The sequence below is a fragment of the Eumetopias jubatus genome, unplaced genomic scaffold (assembly GCF_037043125.1).
Source record: "Eumetopias jubatus isolate StellerSeaLion01/CBP00866 unplaced genomic scaffold, mEumJub1_p1.0 scaffold_3, whole genome shotgun sequence".
NCBI lineage: Eukaryota > Metazoa > Chordata > Mammalia > Carnivora > Otariidae > Eumetopias > Eumetopias jubatus.
The window spans coordinates 34,465,652-34,481,195 of NW_028274809.1; the positions used below are offsets into that span (position 1 = coordinate 34,465,652).

At 37.7% G+C, this 15,544-nt stretch overlaps 1 protein-coding gene across 1 annotated transcript in view; it reads left to right on the forward strand.

The window, feature by feature from the left end:
- CATSPERT (catsper channel auxiliary subunit tau) overlaps window positions 1-15,544 on the forward strand; it is a 145,641-nt gene that overhangs the window by 67,015 nt on the left and 63,082 nt on the right. The window contains exons 12-14 of the mRNA XM_028121710.1: window positions 1,314-1,357; window positions 2,840-3,022; window positions 3,074-3,190. Of these exons, the coding sequence (XP_027977511.1) occupies window positions 1,314-1,357; window positions 2,840-3,022; window positions 3,074-3,190 (344 nt within the window). The remainder of the gene's footprint in view (window positions 1-1,313; window positions 1,358-2,839; window positions 3,023-3,073; window positions 3,191-15,544) is intronic.

Here is a 15,544-nt window from a genome sequence, read left to right on the forward strand (position 1 = left end):
TGATAGGAATTAAATTTGAACCTTGTCCATTCGACCCAAGAGCTTAAGCATTTAACCATATTGCTGCTCATATCTTATATATACTTAATATCAGACCTGTAAGATAAGCCATTATTAATCCTATTTTACATATGAGAAAACCAAGGCTCAGAAAAATGGGCTAAGCTGACCAGTCACACAGCTAATGACCATAATAAATTTTGTGTTATACTAGACTTAACACATTCCTTTGTATCTCAGTTTTTTATTCCATCTCTCTTCCTTTAGGGTTTTCCTTTTCTACTTGCTAAATATATAATCTTCATATTTGTAGGAAAATTTTACAAGTGCTTCAATTAGCCTCTTATTTTTTAAAATTTTATCTTATGTTAGTCACCATACAATACATCATTAGTTTTTGATGTAGTGATCCATGATTCATTGTTTTCATATAATACGCAGTGCTCCATGCAGTACATGCCCTCCTTAATACCCATCACCAGGCTAACCCATCCACCCACCCCCCCCAACACCCTCAGTTTGTTTCTCGGAGTCCATAGTCTCTCATGGTTCATCTCTCCCTCCAATTTCCCCCCCTTCATTTTTCCTTTCCTTCTCCTAATGTCCTCCATGCTCTTCCTTATGTTCCACAAATAAGTGAAACCATATGATAATTGACTTTCTCTGCTTGACTTATTTCACTTAGCATAATCTCCTCCAGTTTCGTCCATGTTGATGTAAAGTTGGGTATTCATCCCTTCTGATGACTGAGTAATATTCCATTGTATATATGGACCCCATCTTTTTTATCCATTCATCTGTTGAAGGGCATCTCGGCTCTTTCCACAGTTTGGCTATTGCGGACATTGCTGCTATGAACATTGGGGTGCATATGACCCTTCTTTTCACTACATCTCGATCAGCCTCTTTTAAATGGTCCTACTTTCTCTGGTTACATGCAACTTTATTCCAGTCTCTTTTTTCCAATCCCAACTCTATCACTGCCCATCTGGATTTATTTTATTTCCTCTTGACTTGTAGAAAAATATACTGTATATCTGTTTTTATGTCTTACACTGATGGATCTGAAATCTTACCACTTAATGCATTTTTCATTTTATCTCCACACTTTTTCAATTTACCACTCCCCCATCTTCCCAGAGATTCATCAGCCTGTTTTTACTAAATAGTATTTATGTTTGAATAGCTCCTTTATTTAAATTATTCTTTATTCTTGGTGAGAAAAATTAAAATAGTATTTTATTAGTGTACGTATGTATAAATGTGTTTATTTTATATATAATAATAAAATACTTCTATTAATTTATTAATAGATGTCCCTTTTATAATGGAGGAAGCTGAAACTGTTCCAAGTGAGGTAAGGGAACTTGGAAGAGAACTTCTAATAGTCACTATTTTATAAGGGGATGAAACATTTATTTATTTATTTATTTATTTATTTAAAGATTTTATTTATTTATTTGAGAGAGAGAATGAGATAGAAAGAGAGAGCATGAGAGGGTCAGAGGGAGAAGCAGACTCCCTGCCGAGCAGGGAGCCCAATGCGGGACCCGGTCCCGGGACTCCAGGATCATGACCTGAGCCGAAGGCAGTCGCTTAACCAACTGAGCCACCCAGGCGCCCGGGGATGAAACATTTATAAATAGAGAAATATTTATAGATGGAAAAATAAGCACCCAAGAAGTTATTCAGGTTTTTATGGTTATTTCTATTGTGGCAATATCTATACAATTACATTATTTATTTAAATTAAATTACACTCTTAAAAGGGAAATTACAGCATAAAATGGTAATATTTAAAAATACATACAAAGATAGGGGACAAAAGATGAAGAGAAAGGGGGCAACAAGTAAAAATAAAAGCATAAAATTCTGCAAAATCATCTTGGAAATGGAAGCCACAGACTTTACCACATTCTTTACTTTCTCTATGGATTTATAATCTACATTTAAAATAGAAGCAAAAAAAATAGAGTTCACATAATATTATTTGATTTTATGATATTTTTTGTGCTATTTTGCTATTAGAAATTCCCTTATTTTTATTTTTTTAAAAAGATTTATTTATTTTGGGGAGCATGCATTTGAGTGCATGGTGGGGGGAGGGACAGAGAGCGAGAGAGAGAGAGAGAGAATCTCAAGCAGATCCCCAGCTGAGCACAGAGCTTGACATGGGGCTCAATCCCATGACTCCATGATCATGACCTAAGCTGAAATCAGGAGTCGGAAACTCAACTGACTGAGCCACCCAGGTATCCCTAAAATTTCCTTTATTATGATATATTAGTGTAGCATAATAACAGCAAAATGTTGGACCCCTCAATTTTCTTAAAGATGTTGCTGATTTATAAAATCTGAATATATAAGAACCACTGCTTTATAAAGCAGTATGATTGGGGCGCCTGGGTGGCTCAGTTGGTTAAGCATCTGCCTTTGGCTCAGGTCACGATCCCAGGGTCCTGGGATCAAGTCCCACGTCAGCTCCCTGCTCAGCGGGAGTTTGCTTCTCCCTCTCCCTCTGCCTGCCGCTCCTCCTGCTTGTGCTCTCTCTCTCTCTGTGTCAAATAAATGAATAAAATCTTTAAAAAAAATAAAGCAGTGTGATCATGAATAATGAATAATGAATATTATTCATTTTAATGAATAATATTCTGTAGTCCATGGTTTCAGGCAAATAGAGAGTTTAACTCTTTTAATAAGGAATGTAATAATTGACAGATATTGATGGTCACTTTTTATGATAACAGATAAGGGTTTTTAATTCCAATTTTATTATTTTTAAATATTTCCTAGTCAGTAATGATTAATTGGTAGTTTGCTTTATTCATATATTTTCTAGTTGCCGGGTAATGATGATAAGAGAAGTATGACTCTACCAACTCTGAACCAGTCAAATCAAGATAATTCAGATGCTGTTGCTCCTGAAAGTGATGAATCAACAAAGCAAACAGATGAGTCAACAAAGCAAACAGTTGAGTCAACAAAGCAAATAGATGAATCAACAAAGCAAACTCCATTGCCTGTTATTACTATCCCGACAATAACAGAGGAGAACAAAACATCACCTTTAGAGGAATACCAATCAAAAGCTGTGCCAGAGGGAAAAATGAAAAATATGTTCTTTCCACCAGAAGTAAAATTGAAAGATAGATATCCAAGCCTTTTAAAAACGGACTCATCTCCATCAGAGGTAAAGTTGAAAACTAGCTATATATATCCAGGTAAAATAAAGAGGAGGATCTTAGATTCATCACCAGCAGAACTTAGATGGCAAAGCAACCATCTAAGCTTAGCTAGAAAGAAGAGCACAAACTTAGTTTCCCCAGATTCAAAATCAAAAAGTAGGTCTCAAAGCCAAGATTCAGAGGAAGACTTTGAACTAAAGGTAGCTGCCCTCATATTAAAAGTATAAAACTAGGGGGCGCCTGGGTGGCTCAGATGGTTAAGCACCTGCCTTCTGCTCAGGTCATGATCCCAGGCTCCTGGGATGGAGTCCCGCACTGGGCTCCCTGCTCCTTGGGAGCCTGCTTCTCCCTCTGCCTCTCTCTCTCTCTCTGTCTCTCATGAATAAATAAAATCTTAAAAAAGAAATAAAAGTATAAAATTAGGGAAAACTAAATAATTCATTAAAAAAAATTGAAAATGCATTCAAAAGTCTTCAAGGGGAAGTGTGTCTAAGTATACTAAACATTTCCTACCCTACTTAGATTCATCAAGTGAGGAGGAAAAAAAAAACCCTTGAAGGAAAAGCAGAGTGATGTGAGATACCCGTAGTACAAACTAGTCTCATGGGTGGGTATAAAATTCAGCTGAAAGTTTAACAAAAGTAAGATGTAAATTCAAAGAAAATTTAAAAATCTTGGGAAGTTATTTCAGTGAAAATTTTTAATAAAACTTATAGGAAATAACAGATTATTCTTATTACAAATAATTTTCTAGTTTAAAATGAGAATGATCTGAATATAAATTCAAAGGGTTAAAGCATTTCTCAAAATGACATTCTACTTAGATCTTTACTTCTTATTTGAATCACTATTATAGGTAGCTCATAAAGTAGTGTAAAAATGTGTACTGGTCAGTGGGTAAACAATCTGAATTCTAAGTAAGTTTCTGCCTCTAAATACTTCCAACAAGTTTGGGCACCTAAACCTCTAGACTTACTTCCTCATCTATTGAATGGTAGATCCTATCAGGTCATTTCTAAATTCTCTTTCTAATTCTAAAAGATAATTTTATTAAATATCTCTAGTTGGGGAATTATTCTTTTTTTAAAATTATTTATTTGGTAGAGAGAGTGTGTGTACAAGCAGGGGGAGTGGCAGGCAGAGGGAGAGGGAGAAGCAGGCTCCCTGCTGAGCAAGGAGCCTGACGCGGGACTCGATACCAGGACCCCAGGGATCATGACCTGAGCTGAAGGCAGACACTTAACTGACCTAGCCACCCAGGTGCTCCTAGTTGGGGAATTATTCTTAAATACCTAGATCAGTAGCTTAAACCAGTGTAACTTAGAAAGAATAACATTCTTATTTTTACTGAATGTGAAAGTAATACAGTTATAGAAAATTTAGAAAATAAACACATAAAAGACCAAATAAAAGTAGTTATAATCCTACTGCAATTTTAACCATTTTTCCCTTTCAGCTTTGTTATTTATATATAACCATATTTTTCATTTATTTTAAAAAACTTGGATCAAATTATTTATGTGTGTATATATATAATTTTGTGCTTTTCAAAACTTGACATTATAAGCATGTTACCTGATTTTCTTCAAAATCTGCAAGGTGTAGAATATCCTTAAATATAGATAGTAATTCCTTTAAACATTTTCTATATTGTTGGACATTAGGTTTGAAGTTAACATCCTTTTACGTAACTATTTATTTGGATCTATGATTATGCCCTCATATATTCATAGAAATGGCATGTTGACAAATTTGCTCTCCAGAAAGATTTTGCCACTTTACCTTCTAACCAATAGTATTTGAATATTAATAATCTTTTAAAGAATGATTAGAACTTTTTCATACTTATTAGCTGTTTTGATTGTCCCTAGTAGGAGTAGATAGATTGTATCCTTTGTCCATTGTTTTCTGGTGAGGACTTGGTGATGATGTTGAGGTTTGGTAGTGAGCTCTTTTTCATTATAAGGATATTAACCATTGGTATATTCATGGCACATACTTTTTCTTTTTTTTTTTTTAATTAAGTTCCACTTTATTTATTTAAATTTTATTATGTTAGTCACCATAGTCATCATTAGTTTTTGATGTAGTGTTCCATGATCCATTGTTTTCATATAACACCCAGTGCTCCATGCAGTACGTGCCCTCCTTAATACCCATCACCAGACCAACTCATCCTCCCACCCCCCTCTCCTCTAAAACCCTGTTTGTTTCTCAGAGTCCAGAGTCTTTCATGGTTCATATCTCCCTCCAGTTTCCCCCCCTTCCTTTTCCCCTTCCTTCTCCTAATGTCCTCCATGCTCTTCCATATTTTATTTTCTTATGTTAGTCACCATACCATACATCATTAGTTTTTGATGTAGTGATCCATGCTTTATTGTTTTCGTATAACACCCAGTGCTCCATGCAGTACATGCCCTCCTTAATACCCATCACCAGGCTAACCCATGCCTCACCCCCCTCCCCTCTAACACCCTCAGTTTGTTTCTCGGAGTCCATAGTCTCTCATGGTTCATCTCTCCCTCCGATTTCTCCCCCCTTCATTTTTTCCCCCTCCTTCTCTTAATGTCCTCCATGCTTTTCCTTATGTTCCACAAATAAGTGAAACCATATGATAATTGACTTTCTCTGCTTGACTTATTTCACTTAGCATAATCTCCTCCAGTCCCATCCATGTTGATGTAAAAGTTGGGTATTCATCCCTTCTGATGACTGAGTAATACTCCATTGTATATATGGACCACATCTTCTTTATCCATTCATCTGTTGAAGGGCATCTCGGCTCTTTCAGCCGAGTTTGGCCATTGTGGACATTGCTTTTTCATAGTTAGTAGTTTGCCTTTTACTTTCTCTATTGAGTCTAACTTCCAAAATACTCAGTTTCATTTGATAAATGAGTTACTGCTGTATAACAAATCACTCCAAAACTCAGTGGCTTAAAATAACCATTTTATTATCTCATGATTCTATGGGTTGATTGTGCTCAGGTGGGAAGTTGTTTGCTCCACTTAATTTTGGTGAGGCTCATAATCATCTAGGAGCTCGACTGGGCTGGAACATTCATGAGGTTCACTTACATGTCTTACACTTTGATGGGGAAAGCTGTAAATCTGGGCTCAGTTGGGATGCATGAACATCTGGTTTGATGTATCTCTTCCCACTCCCCACCACCACCCCTGTATCACCTTAGGGATTATCCCTTTCCATGCTGCCTCTTCATGTGGTCTCTCTTGCAGGGCAGCTAAATTTCTTATGTGGCAGCTTGGGGCTTGCAATACACAAAAACAGAAGCTTCAGGTCCTCCTATGACTTAGGCTTGGAATAAACACAGGGTCATTTCTACTGAATTCTGTTAGTTAAAGCAAGTCTCAGGCTCAACCCTGATTCAGTATGGAAGGGGACTACATAAGGGCAGGAATCTTAGAAAGTGATGTTCATTGGGAACCGTATTTGGAGATTAACCACCATTAATTATCTCTACCCACAAGTAATTCATGTACCTCCTACATGCAAACTATACTTACCTTCTAAGATCCTTGGCTAATGCTATTACTACATCAGGCTTAGGCGTGAACTATAGAATTTATCCAGGTGGATGAGGCTTCTTGAGTATGGCTCCTTTCAATCTTAAGACCTGTGAATTGAAGAGACCAATTATCTGTGTCCTATATACATGGTGAGTAAGGAACAGGAAAACAGGAGGTACTTAAATTCCAAAGGTGGAAAAAGGGGAAAGTGAAGCATACAGCAGTGAGTGGGCCATCATTTTGAAGCTCTTGCCTCTGCCCTTGGGGCTTGGCTTTACCTTCTTTTTCCATGGGAAAGAGCTTATATTTGTAACTGAGTAGCTTTGCAGCCTATGTCTTCTCTGTAGAAAGTTGAGAGTTCAAAAACCTCTTTCCATTTAAATTGTCACTGTTCCTGTCTCAGATGCTATGAATCTTACAGATTTTGTAGGCTTTCTGTATATCAAATTATGATCTTAGCCAACTGTTACACTCCTGAATATCTTTAAGACAGACCACTATTTACCTTTGGTTGAGAGCCAGGGTGCTGTAGTACAATATCCTTAAGAATCTTAGAGGCTCTCCTATCCAGCAGAGAGGACCTAACAGGTCATCCTAAGATACTTAGAATATTTTTTGTTTAGCTGAATGGGTCTGTGAAACACTATCTTAAAACTTTTTGAAATCTGAACAAGAGATCTTAGAGTCACACCCTTGTGATCTTGACCTTGAAACCACATTTTCCTGGCAAGGCCATTGAAGCCCCATCAATGAAGTCATGAGGCCAGGATTTCTGTCATTGGTTCAATGGCTTAACAGTGTCTTCAAGGACCCAGTAACAGGCTCTTATCTTTCCTCTTTTTCATGCTAATGCTGGTCACTTTATGATCACAAGATGTTTGCTTCAGGGTGCCTGGGTGGCTCAGTTGGTTAAGCGACTGCCTTCAGCTCAGGTCATGATCCTGGTGTTCCAGGATCAAGTCCCGCATCGGGCTCCCTGCTCAGCAGGGAGTCTGCTTCTCCCTCTGACCCTCCCTCCTCTCATGTGCTCTCTCTCTCTCTCTCTCTCATTCTCTCTCTCAAATAAATAAATAAAATCTTAAAAAAAAAAAAGATGTTTGCTTCAGTCCTAGGCATCATATATAGATCAAGGCAGGTGAAAGAATGTGGGGGTTGAGTAGTTAAGTTCTTTTGTACTGGCCTCTTTTTATTTCTACAAAGAAACAAAAATTTACCCAATCACCCCCCCAGTAGATTTTGTGTCTCATGACTAGAATTATGTAACATGAATACTTCTAGCTTTGAAGAAGAATGGGAAAACTAGTATTTGGCAAAAGGGAATGGGATTTCCAATGATTCATCATTTTGGACTGGATAGGTTGCTGTTAATAGCAAAATTCAGGTTATGTTAGTAATAAGATAGCGTGGGGAGTGGTTATTACATAATCAATTAGCAGTAGTACCACAATTATTCTCTCTGATGGGAATGTTCTTTCCCCAAATCTTCACAGGGTTCATACATTCACAACATTCAGGTGTCTACTCAAATGTTAACCTCCTTAGAGAGGGCTTCTCTGACCACTCTATGTAAAATAATTAACCACTTACTCACCCTATCTCATCCCTATTACTTTCTCTTCAGGTATCATTACATGGTATCATATGTTTGTTTACTTATTTACTATCATTCCCAGTTGCCTTTTAAATTCCAAGTGATAGTGATTTAGTCTTACCACATTACCATTTAGAATAGTGATGAGTCAATAACAGACACTTAATATTTGTTGATTTGATTAGTTAAAAATATTGCAGGGTATTGATGGATTTGCTTTGGAATCTCTGAATATATTGTTTTATTATGTTCAATTAGCCAACATATAATACATCAATAGTTTTTGATGCAGTGTTCAACAATTCATTATAGTTGCATATAACACCCAGTGCTCATCACCGTACGTGCCCTCCTTAATACCCATCCCCCAGCTATCCCATCCCCCAACCCCCTCCATTCTGTAACCCTCAGTTTTTTTCCCCGAGTCCAGAGTCTTTCATTTTGTCTCCCTCTCTGATTTCTTCCCATTTTTCCCTCCCTTTCCCTGTGGTCTTCCACACTATTCCTTATGTTCCACATTATGAGTGAAACCATATGATAATTGTCTTTCTCTGCTTGACTTATTTCACTTAGCATAATCTCCTCCAGTTCCATCCATGTCAGTGCAAATGGTGGGTATTCATCCTTTCTGATGGCTGAATAATTTTCCATTGTATATATGAACCACATTTTCTTTATTCATCTGTTGAAGGACATCTCGGCTCTTTCCACAGTTTGGCTATTGTGGACATGGCTGCCAAGAACATTGAGGTGCATGTGCCCCTTCTTTTCACTACATCTGTATCTTTGGGGTAAATACCTAGTAGTGCAATTGCGGGGTCATAGGGTAGCTCTATTTTTAATGTCTTGAGGAACCTCTCTACTGTTTTCCAGAGTGGCTGTACCAGCTTGCATGCCCACCAACAGTGTAGGAGGTTTCCCCTTTCTCCACATCCTCACCAACACTTGCTATTTCCTGTCTTGTTAATTTTTGCCATTCTAACTGGGTAAGGTGGTATCTTATTGTGGTTTTGATTTGTATTTCCCTGATGACTAGTGATGTTGAACATTTTTTCATGTCTGTTAGCCATTTGTATGTCTTCTTTGCAGAAGTGTCTGTTCATGTCTTCTGCCCATTTATTGACTGGATTATTCATTTTCTCGGTATTGAGTTTGAGAAGTTCTTTATAGATCTTGGATACTAGCCCTTTATCCATAATGCCATTTGCAAATATCTTCTCCCATTCCATGGGTTGCCTCTTAGTTTTGTTGACTATATTTTTTTAATTGAAGTATAATTGGCATATAACATTAGTTATAGGCATACAACATAATGATTTGATATTTGTATACATTGTGATTTGTACACACTACAATAAGTCCAGTTACCATCTGTCACCATACATAGTTAAAAATTTTTTTCTTGTGATGAGAACTTTCAAAATCTACCTACTTTCTTAGCAATATTCAAATAGGCAATACAAGAGTACTGACTATTGTACATGCTGTACATTACATCCCATGACTTACTTGTTTTATAAGTGAAATTCGCTCCTTTTGATCCCTTTCTCCATTCCCTCCTTCCCCCCTTCCTTCTGGCAACCACCAGTCTGTTCTTGTATCTGTGAATTTTGTTTTGTTTCATTTTGATTTTTAAATTCTACATGTAAGTGAAATCATACAGTATTTATCTTTCTCTATTTGACTTATTTCACTGAGCATTATATCCCCAATGTCCATCCATGTTTTCACAAATGGCAAGATTTCATTCTTTTTTATGGCTGAAAATATTCCTCTGTGTGTGTGTGTGTGTGTGTGTGTGTGTGTGTGTACACACACCTTATTCATTCATCCATCAATGAACATTTAGGTTGTTTCCATACCTTGGTTATTAAATTAATGCTGCATTGAACATGGGGGTGCATATGTCTTTTGAATTGGGGTTTTCATTTTCTTTGGATAAATACCCAAAAGTAGAATTGATGGGTCATATAGTAGTTCTGCTTCTAATTTTTTGAGGAACATCCATATTGTTTTCCATAGTGGCTGCACCAGTTTGCATTCCCACCAACAGTGCACGAGAATTCTTCTTTTCTACATCCTCGCCAACAATTGTTATTTCTTGTTTTTTGATTTTAGCTATTCTGACAGGTGTGAGGTGATATCTTATTATAGTTTTGACTTGCATTTCCCTGATGATGAGTGATGTTGAGCATCTTTTCATGTGCCTGATTGTTGTCTGTCCTCTTTGGAATAATGTCTGTTCAGATCCTCTGCCCATTTTTAATTCAGATTATTTGGTTTTTTGTTATTGAGTTGTATGAGTTCCTTCTATTAACCCTTTATCAAATACATGATTGCAGATATCTTCTGACATTCAATAGGTAGCCTTTTCATTGTGTTGATGACTTATTTCTCTGTGCAGAAGCTTTTTAGTTTGATGTAGTCCCCTTTGTTTATTTTTGCTTTTGTTGCCCTTGCCTTTGCAATCAGCTACAAACAATCATCACAAGACTAATAATGTCAAGGAGCTTACTGCCTATGCAATCTCTGAATATATTATAACTCTCAGGACTCATTGTATGTAATTAATAAAAATCACCTAGTCATAGGAAATGCAAATAATTTTAGTACTTCTAAGGAGAATGAAGCCCCTAACTCTGGCATACCAAGTATCAGGCATAAGGCAGAGAGATTAATTCCACACTCCATAAAGTGTAGTGATAAGGGCTTGATTATGTATGTCTTTGAGTTTAAGCTTCTAGTGCCTACAGAAAACTAGGATTAAGGAAGACAGGGAATTGTGTATGTGATACCACTAACCTTTTATTCATTCATTGAATTTAACTGCCTTCATTATGCTATGAATTTCATTTATGAAATGTAAATCCTTTCATGATGATTGATGAAACTGGTGGGAAATATTCTGTGATCTCCCAAATTCATTGTCTTTGCTAATTCTGCACTTTGAATCAACCCAACTCATGCATATATGAAATGTACCTTTACAATTACTTTATCCACTTTCTTTTTTGATTCAATAATTTTTTCACCTAGAAGTTTTTCTAATCTAATTACATCTATGAATTCTTGAAACTAATTGAGACTATAAAAATAGAGATAAAAATAGTTTTCATGATTTTTGGAATAGGAGAACTTTTCCAATTGATTAAAGTAGATCTTCTTTTGAAACAGATAATTTTAAAATTTCTAATTATTTTTCTCTTTGCTCATACTGTTCTCTGGAAGGTATGTTTTTCCAGTGGTATCTGAGATGGATTTTGTCGAGATAGTTTACTTAAATCTTTGGGTGCCAGAAAAAGGGAAAGGAGTCATTTTATATTTTCAGTAATTTTGATATTGCTGCATTAAGCTTTTATTTGCCTATGAGGAACAGAAAAAAAACAGTATATAACTGGAAGCAGTACATACTAGAGAACATCACTGAGTTTTCAGTGTTTTCATATTCATTGGGCCAGCATTCCTTAACGTAGCTGGGCACCCTAGACTAATTGCAGGTCCTATGAGCTTGAAAAAATATGTGTCTCCATTGAGGAGTAGAAGGTTCTGTCCACTATCTTCCAAGTCAGTCTTCTACTTGAATGTGGTAAATTACAGGTGGATTGGTTAGCCTTTTAATCTGTTTTCATCTTGACTATATCTAATACAAACATTTTTGGACTATAGAGAGTACCTATGCTTATTTTCCATCTTGTGCCCACCTTAGTCTGTTGTCTGCCTGTCTTTGTTTTACGCCCCAAGACGATGACTGCTATGGAATGCCTTACAAGACTGTCCTTCTGGCTGATTTCTAGGTAGGTCCAGTAAATGGCAAACACTGGCAGAACATTGTAGGTCAATAGCGAAAGAAAGGTTAGGTTTTTCTGTCCTATTGTTTTCCCACTTTGGTGCTGTGGTTCTGGCAATGAATTTTCCTTCATATGTACAGCTTCTGCTGAGTGACCCCAGCTGCATGACTCCAGCTGTTACTAGGCTCTGGCTGGAGTGGTAACATCTTTTCAGTGTCTCCCTCAGCATTGATTATTGGTTCCTTATCCATAAATATACCTTTCATTAATAGTAAAGCTTCTTTTGTTGAACCATTTTAGAGGAATTCTAATTCCTGCCCTAACTCTAGTAATCTTCCCAGTTTTCTAGTATGCATACATATTTTCCTCTATTTTTTTAGCTCTGGATTTTTTTTTTAATTTGCAGTATAGTTGATACATAGTTTCCTGTGTTTTTATGTTTTTTTGCTCATTTCACAGCCGCTTTGTAAAAATTCAAATGATCATATTGATCTGAATGTTCATTATGCATTTTTAAAGTACAGAGTTGAAAATGATGCATGCTTATTATTAAAATTCAAGCAATCCTCCCAAAAGTAAGAAAGAGCCCAAAATTCCACCATCCAGAAATTACCAGTGTTAATAGTTAATATTTGGTGACATCATTTCATAAATCTTTCCATATTTGGGGGAGACAATCTCCATGGTTCTTGTGAGAGGTATAGGATTCTTTTCCTATAACATAATCAGTTGCATGTGATCTTGTTATCTGGCCCACTTTGCATTACCTTGGGAATCAGGGCTTGAGGAACTGATGTAAAAAGGTTTATATCCTGGCTACTGCGATTGCTCTGAGTAATAAACTTTTGTTTCTGACCCAGGAAACTCATTTCTTCTATCAGCCTCCATGAAACTGTGGCAGGCTGACTAGTTAGCTTACAAGCATAGTACATTCTTGACAGCTTTGGTTACAAGATGGGATACTGACAGACATGGCCTTCTGAAAGATGAAGGACCAGGACCTTGTAGTCTGATCAGTTGCATTTGGGGGAAGCCCATGGGAACTGGTGGAAAGTGATGACCAAGTTGTATGATCAATCAGGCAATAAGTAGTCCTTTACTTTAGGCTAATGGAGAGATGGTTGCAAGTTAAGTGTTGGGAACTAGGCTTAAAAACAGCTGCCTGACCAGTGCCCTGGTTGTTGCTAATTATCCTCCAGGTAGGGAGACTTCTTTGCCAATCTGATGATTCACCTCAGTGTCTGTCCCATTTTAACAGTACTAAGATCAGTCCTGATTGAGGAGAAGATTCTGCTCTTTGGCAACAGTTACAGAGTTGCATACCTACACTCAGGATGGTAGAATGGAAATTTATGACTGTTATGGACGGAAACAAAGTGAATCATTAAAACTTTGGCTGGTTTTCCTGGGAGATGAGGATGTAGGCTAAGTAATACCTATAAAGGAAGGATGGCAATGGCTGGTCCATCTTATGGGTAATACTCCTCAGTATATGGTGATAATCTTATAGCCATTCCAAAATAACAATAAAAGATCTGTTTTTTGTCTTGAGTTCTGGCTGCTAAAAGGTTTGTCTATCCTGAGACAAACCCGAGTGGGAAACCATAATAGGCATTGACTAGTATTTGGGCACTTATTGCCCTGAATTGTGTACACATTGCTGATGAGAATGATCCACTGACTCAAAGAAACTGACCCAAAGAAATATAAATTCTTGAAGTCAGCTCTGGTGCCTTGGAAAACTCCTTCAACCCTTATGTTGAAGCTAGGGAAGAATTTGAGATGTCATCATGGTAATGGGACAGCAGATATCCTGGATTGAAGTGGACTCCACAAAGTAGGTCACTACTGTGCGAGCCAAGCTTAAGTCACCTGAGGACACACAAACCTCATGGCCCTATCCAGAAAGCAGTGTGGCTACAGCTCTCAAGTCAAATAATTCCCAAAGATGAAATAGATGGTGTCAACTATGAAGACCTTGTTGCCTGATATAGTGTGCTGGGCAGACCAGCAGTTCATTTGATTGAACCACAAATTGCTGTTAAACCACTCAAAACTGAAAGTAAACATGAAGTCTTGTTAGATGGCATGGAGTTGCCTTCCTCTTCTGAACCCCATGACACCTTCCTTTCCTCTTAACCTGATCCCAGATGCTTTACAGAGAGACATGATTAAAGGTGGAGCCAAGATCTTCCTGTCCCTAAAGGGGATAGAAGGTTCTATACAGCCATTGAAGTTTTCTGGTGAATCTCAGGGAGGGTAGGGACCCAATCTTTTATGGCTTTGTTGGTTATGAATGTTCAGGTCTCTATCTTACCCAGACCTAGGGAAGGAAAAATTAGTTGGATTCAACTTACAGGATTTGGGCAGCGTTCACAATAGGGAAGGAAACTAATATAACCTTCTGGATGGGACTCTTTAGGCCAATTGAATGTACTGTTGTTTCCACATCTGAATATGTGGTAGGGATTATTATGTTATATACTTGTCTGTCTCCATCCCATAGAGCCACATGTAGAGAAGTGCTGGTGGGACATGTAAATTGCTACCCAACTTGTCTCCCTGTGCCCTTTCAGTTGGTCCAACAGAAACACTAGAATCCTAGAAGGAAAAGGGAAATCACAGCCTTCATTAAGGACTTAAAGGTAGCAGGGAAAGTAAGAGCTCCATTATCTCAATAACACATCCCTGTATGGCCAGTGAATTTGCTATCGAAGTTGGAGACTTAAGTTATCACCAAATGAATCCAGTTGTTGGCTCTGTATCCCAGCTGTTTCAGATATTTTGATTATAACTATCTATTACATAAGCATGATGGCACTTGGTATGCTATCTTGTACATTGCCAACACAACCTTTGCCATACCACTGACACTTGAGGGTCAAGCTAGTTTGCATAGGATTTTCATACTTAGCCGGGGCACCTACTTACCTGCTACTTTCTACCAGTGAGTGGGTCTGAGCTCCTGAGCCCAGACACACTCTGAAAGCAGGGTGGTGCATGAGGGAGGCGGGGGTACCGATGCTGTGATAAGATAAAGGGCTAAAATAAAAACAAAAGCCTAGGAGCAACTGGGTGGTTCAGTCAGATAAGCACCTGACTCTTCATCTCAGCTCAGGTCTTGATCTCTGAGTCCTGAGTTCAAGCCCTGCTTGGGCTCCACACTGGGCATGGAACCTACTTAAAACAAAACAAAACAAAAACAAAAACAAAAGACTTCTAGTTGCTCTAGATGTCCTCCACAGGCTAGTCTCCCTCACACCCTTGTTCTTCCAGTGCTCCCAGTCTGGAAATAACAATCTTCTGATGGCTATTCTCGCTGTTGTAGCCCTTCATGTAGCATGAAGGAAAGTCTGTGTTACAGGAGGGGAAAAAAAATACCTGAAATCAACTGATTGGGTTTGCGCAAAACTTGCAATGGGGAAAAAAGTTAGTGACCTTATGGGTAGGGCC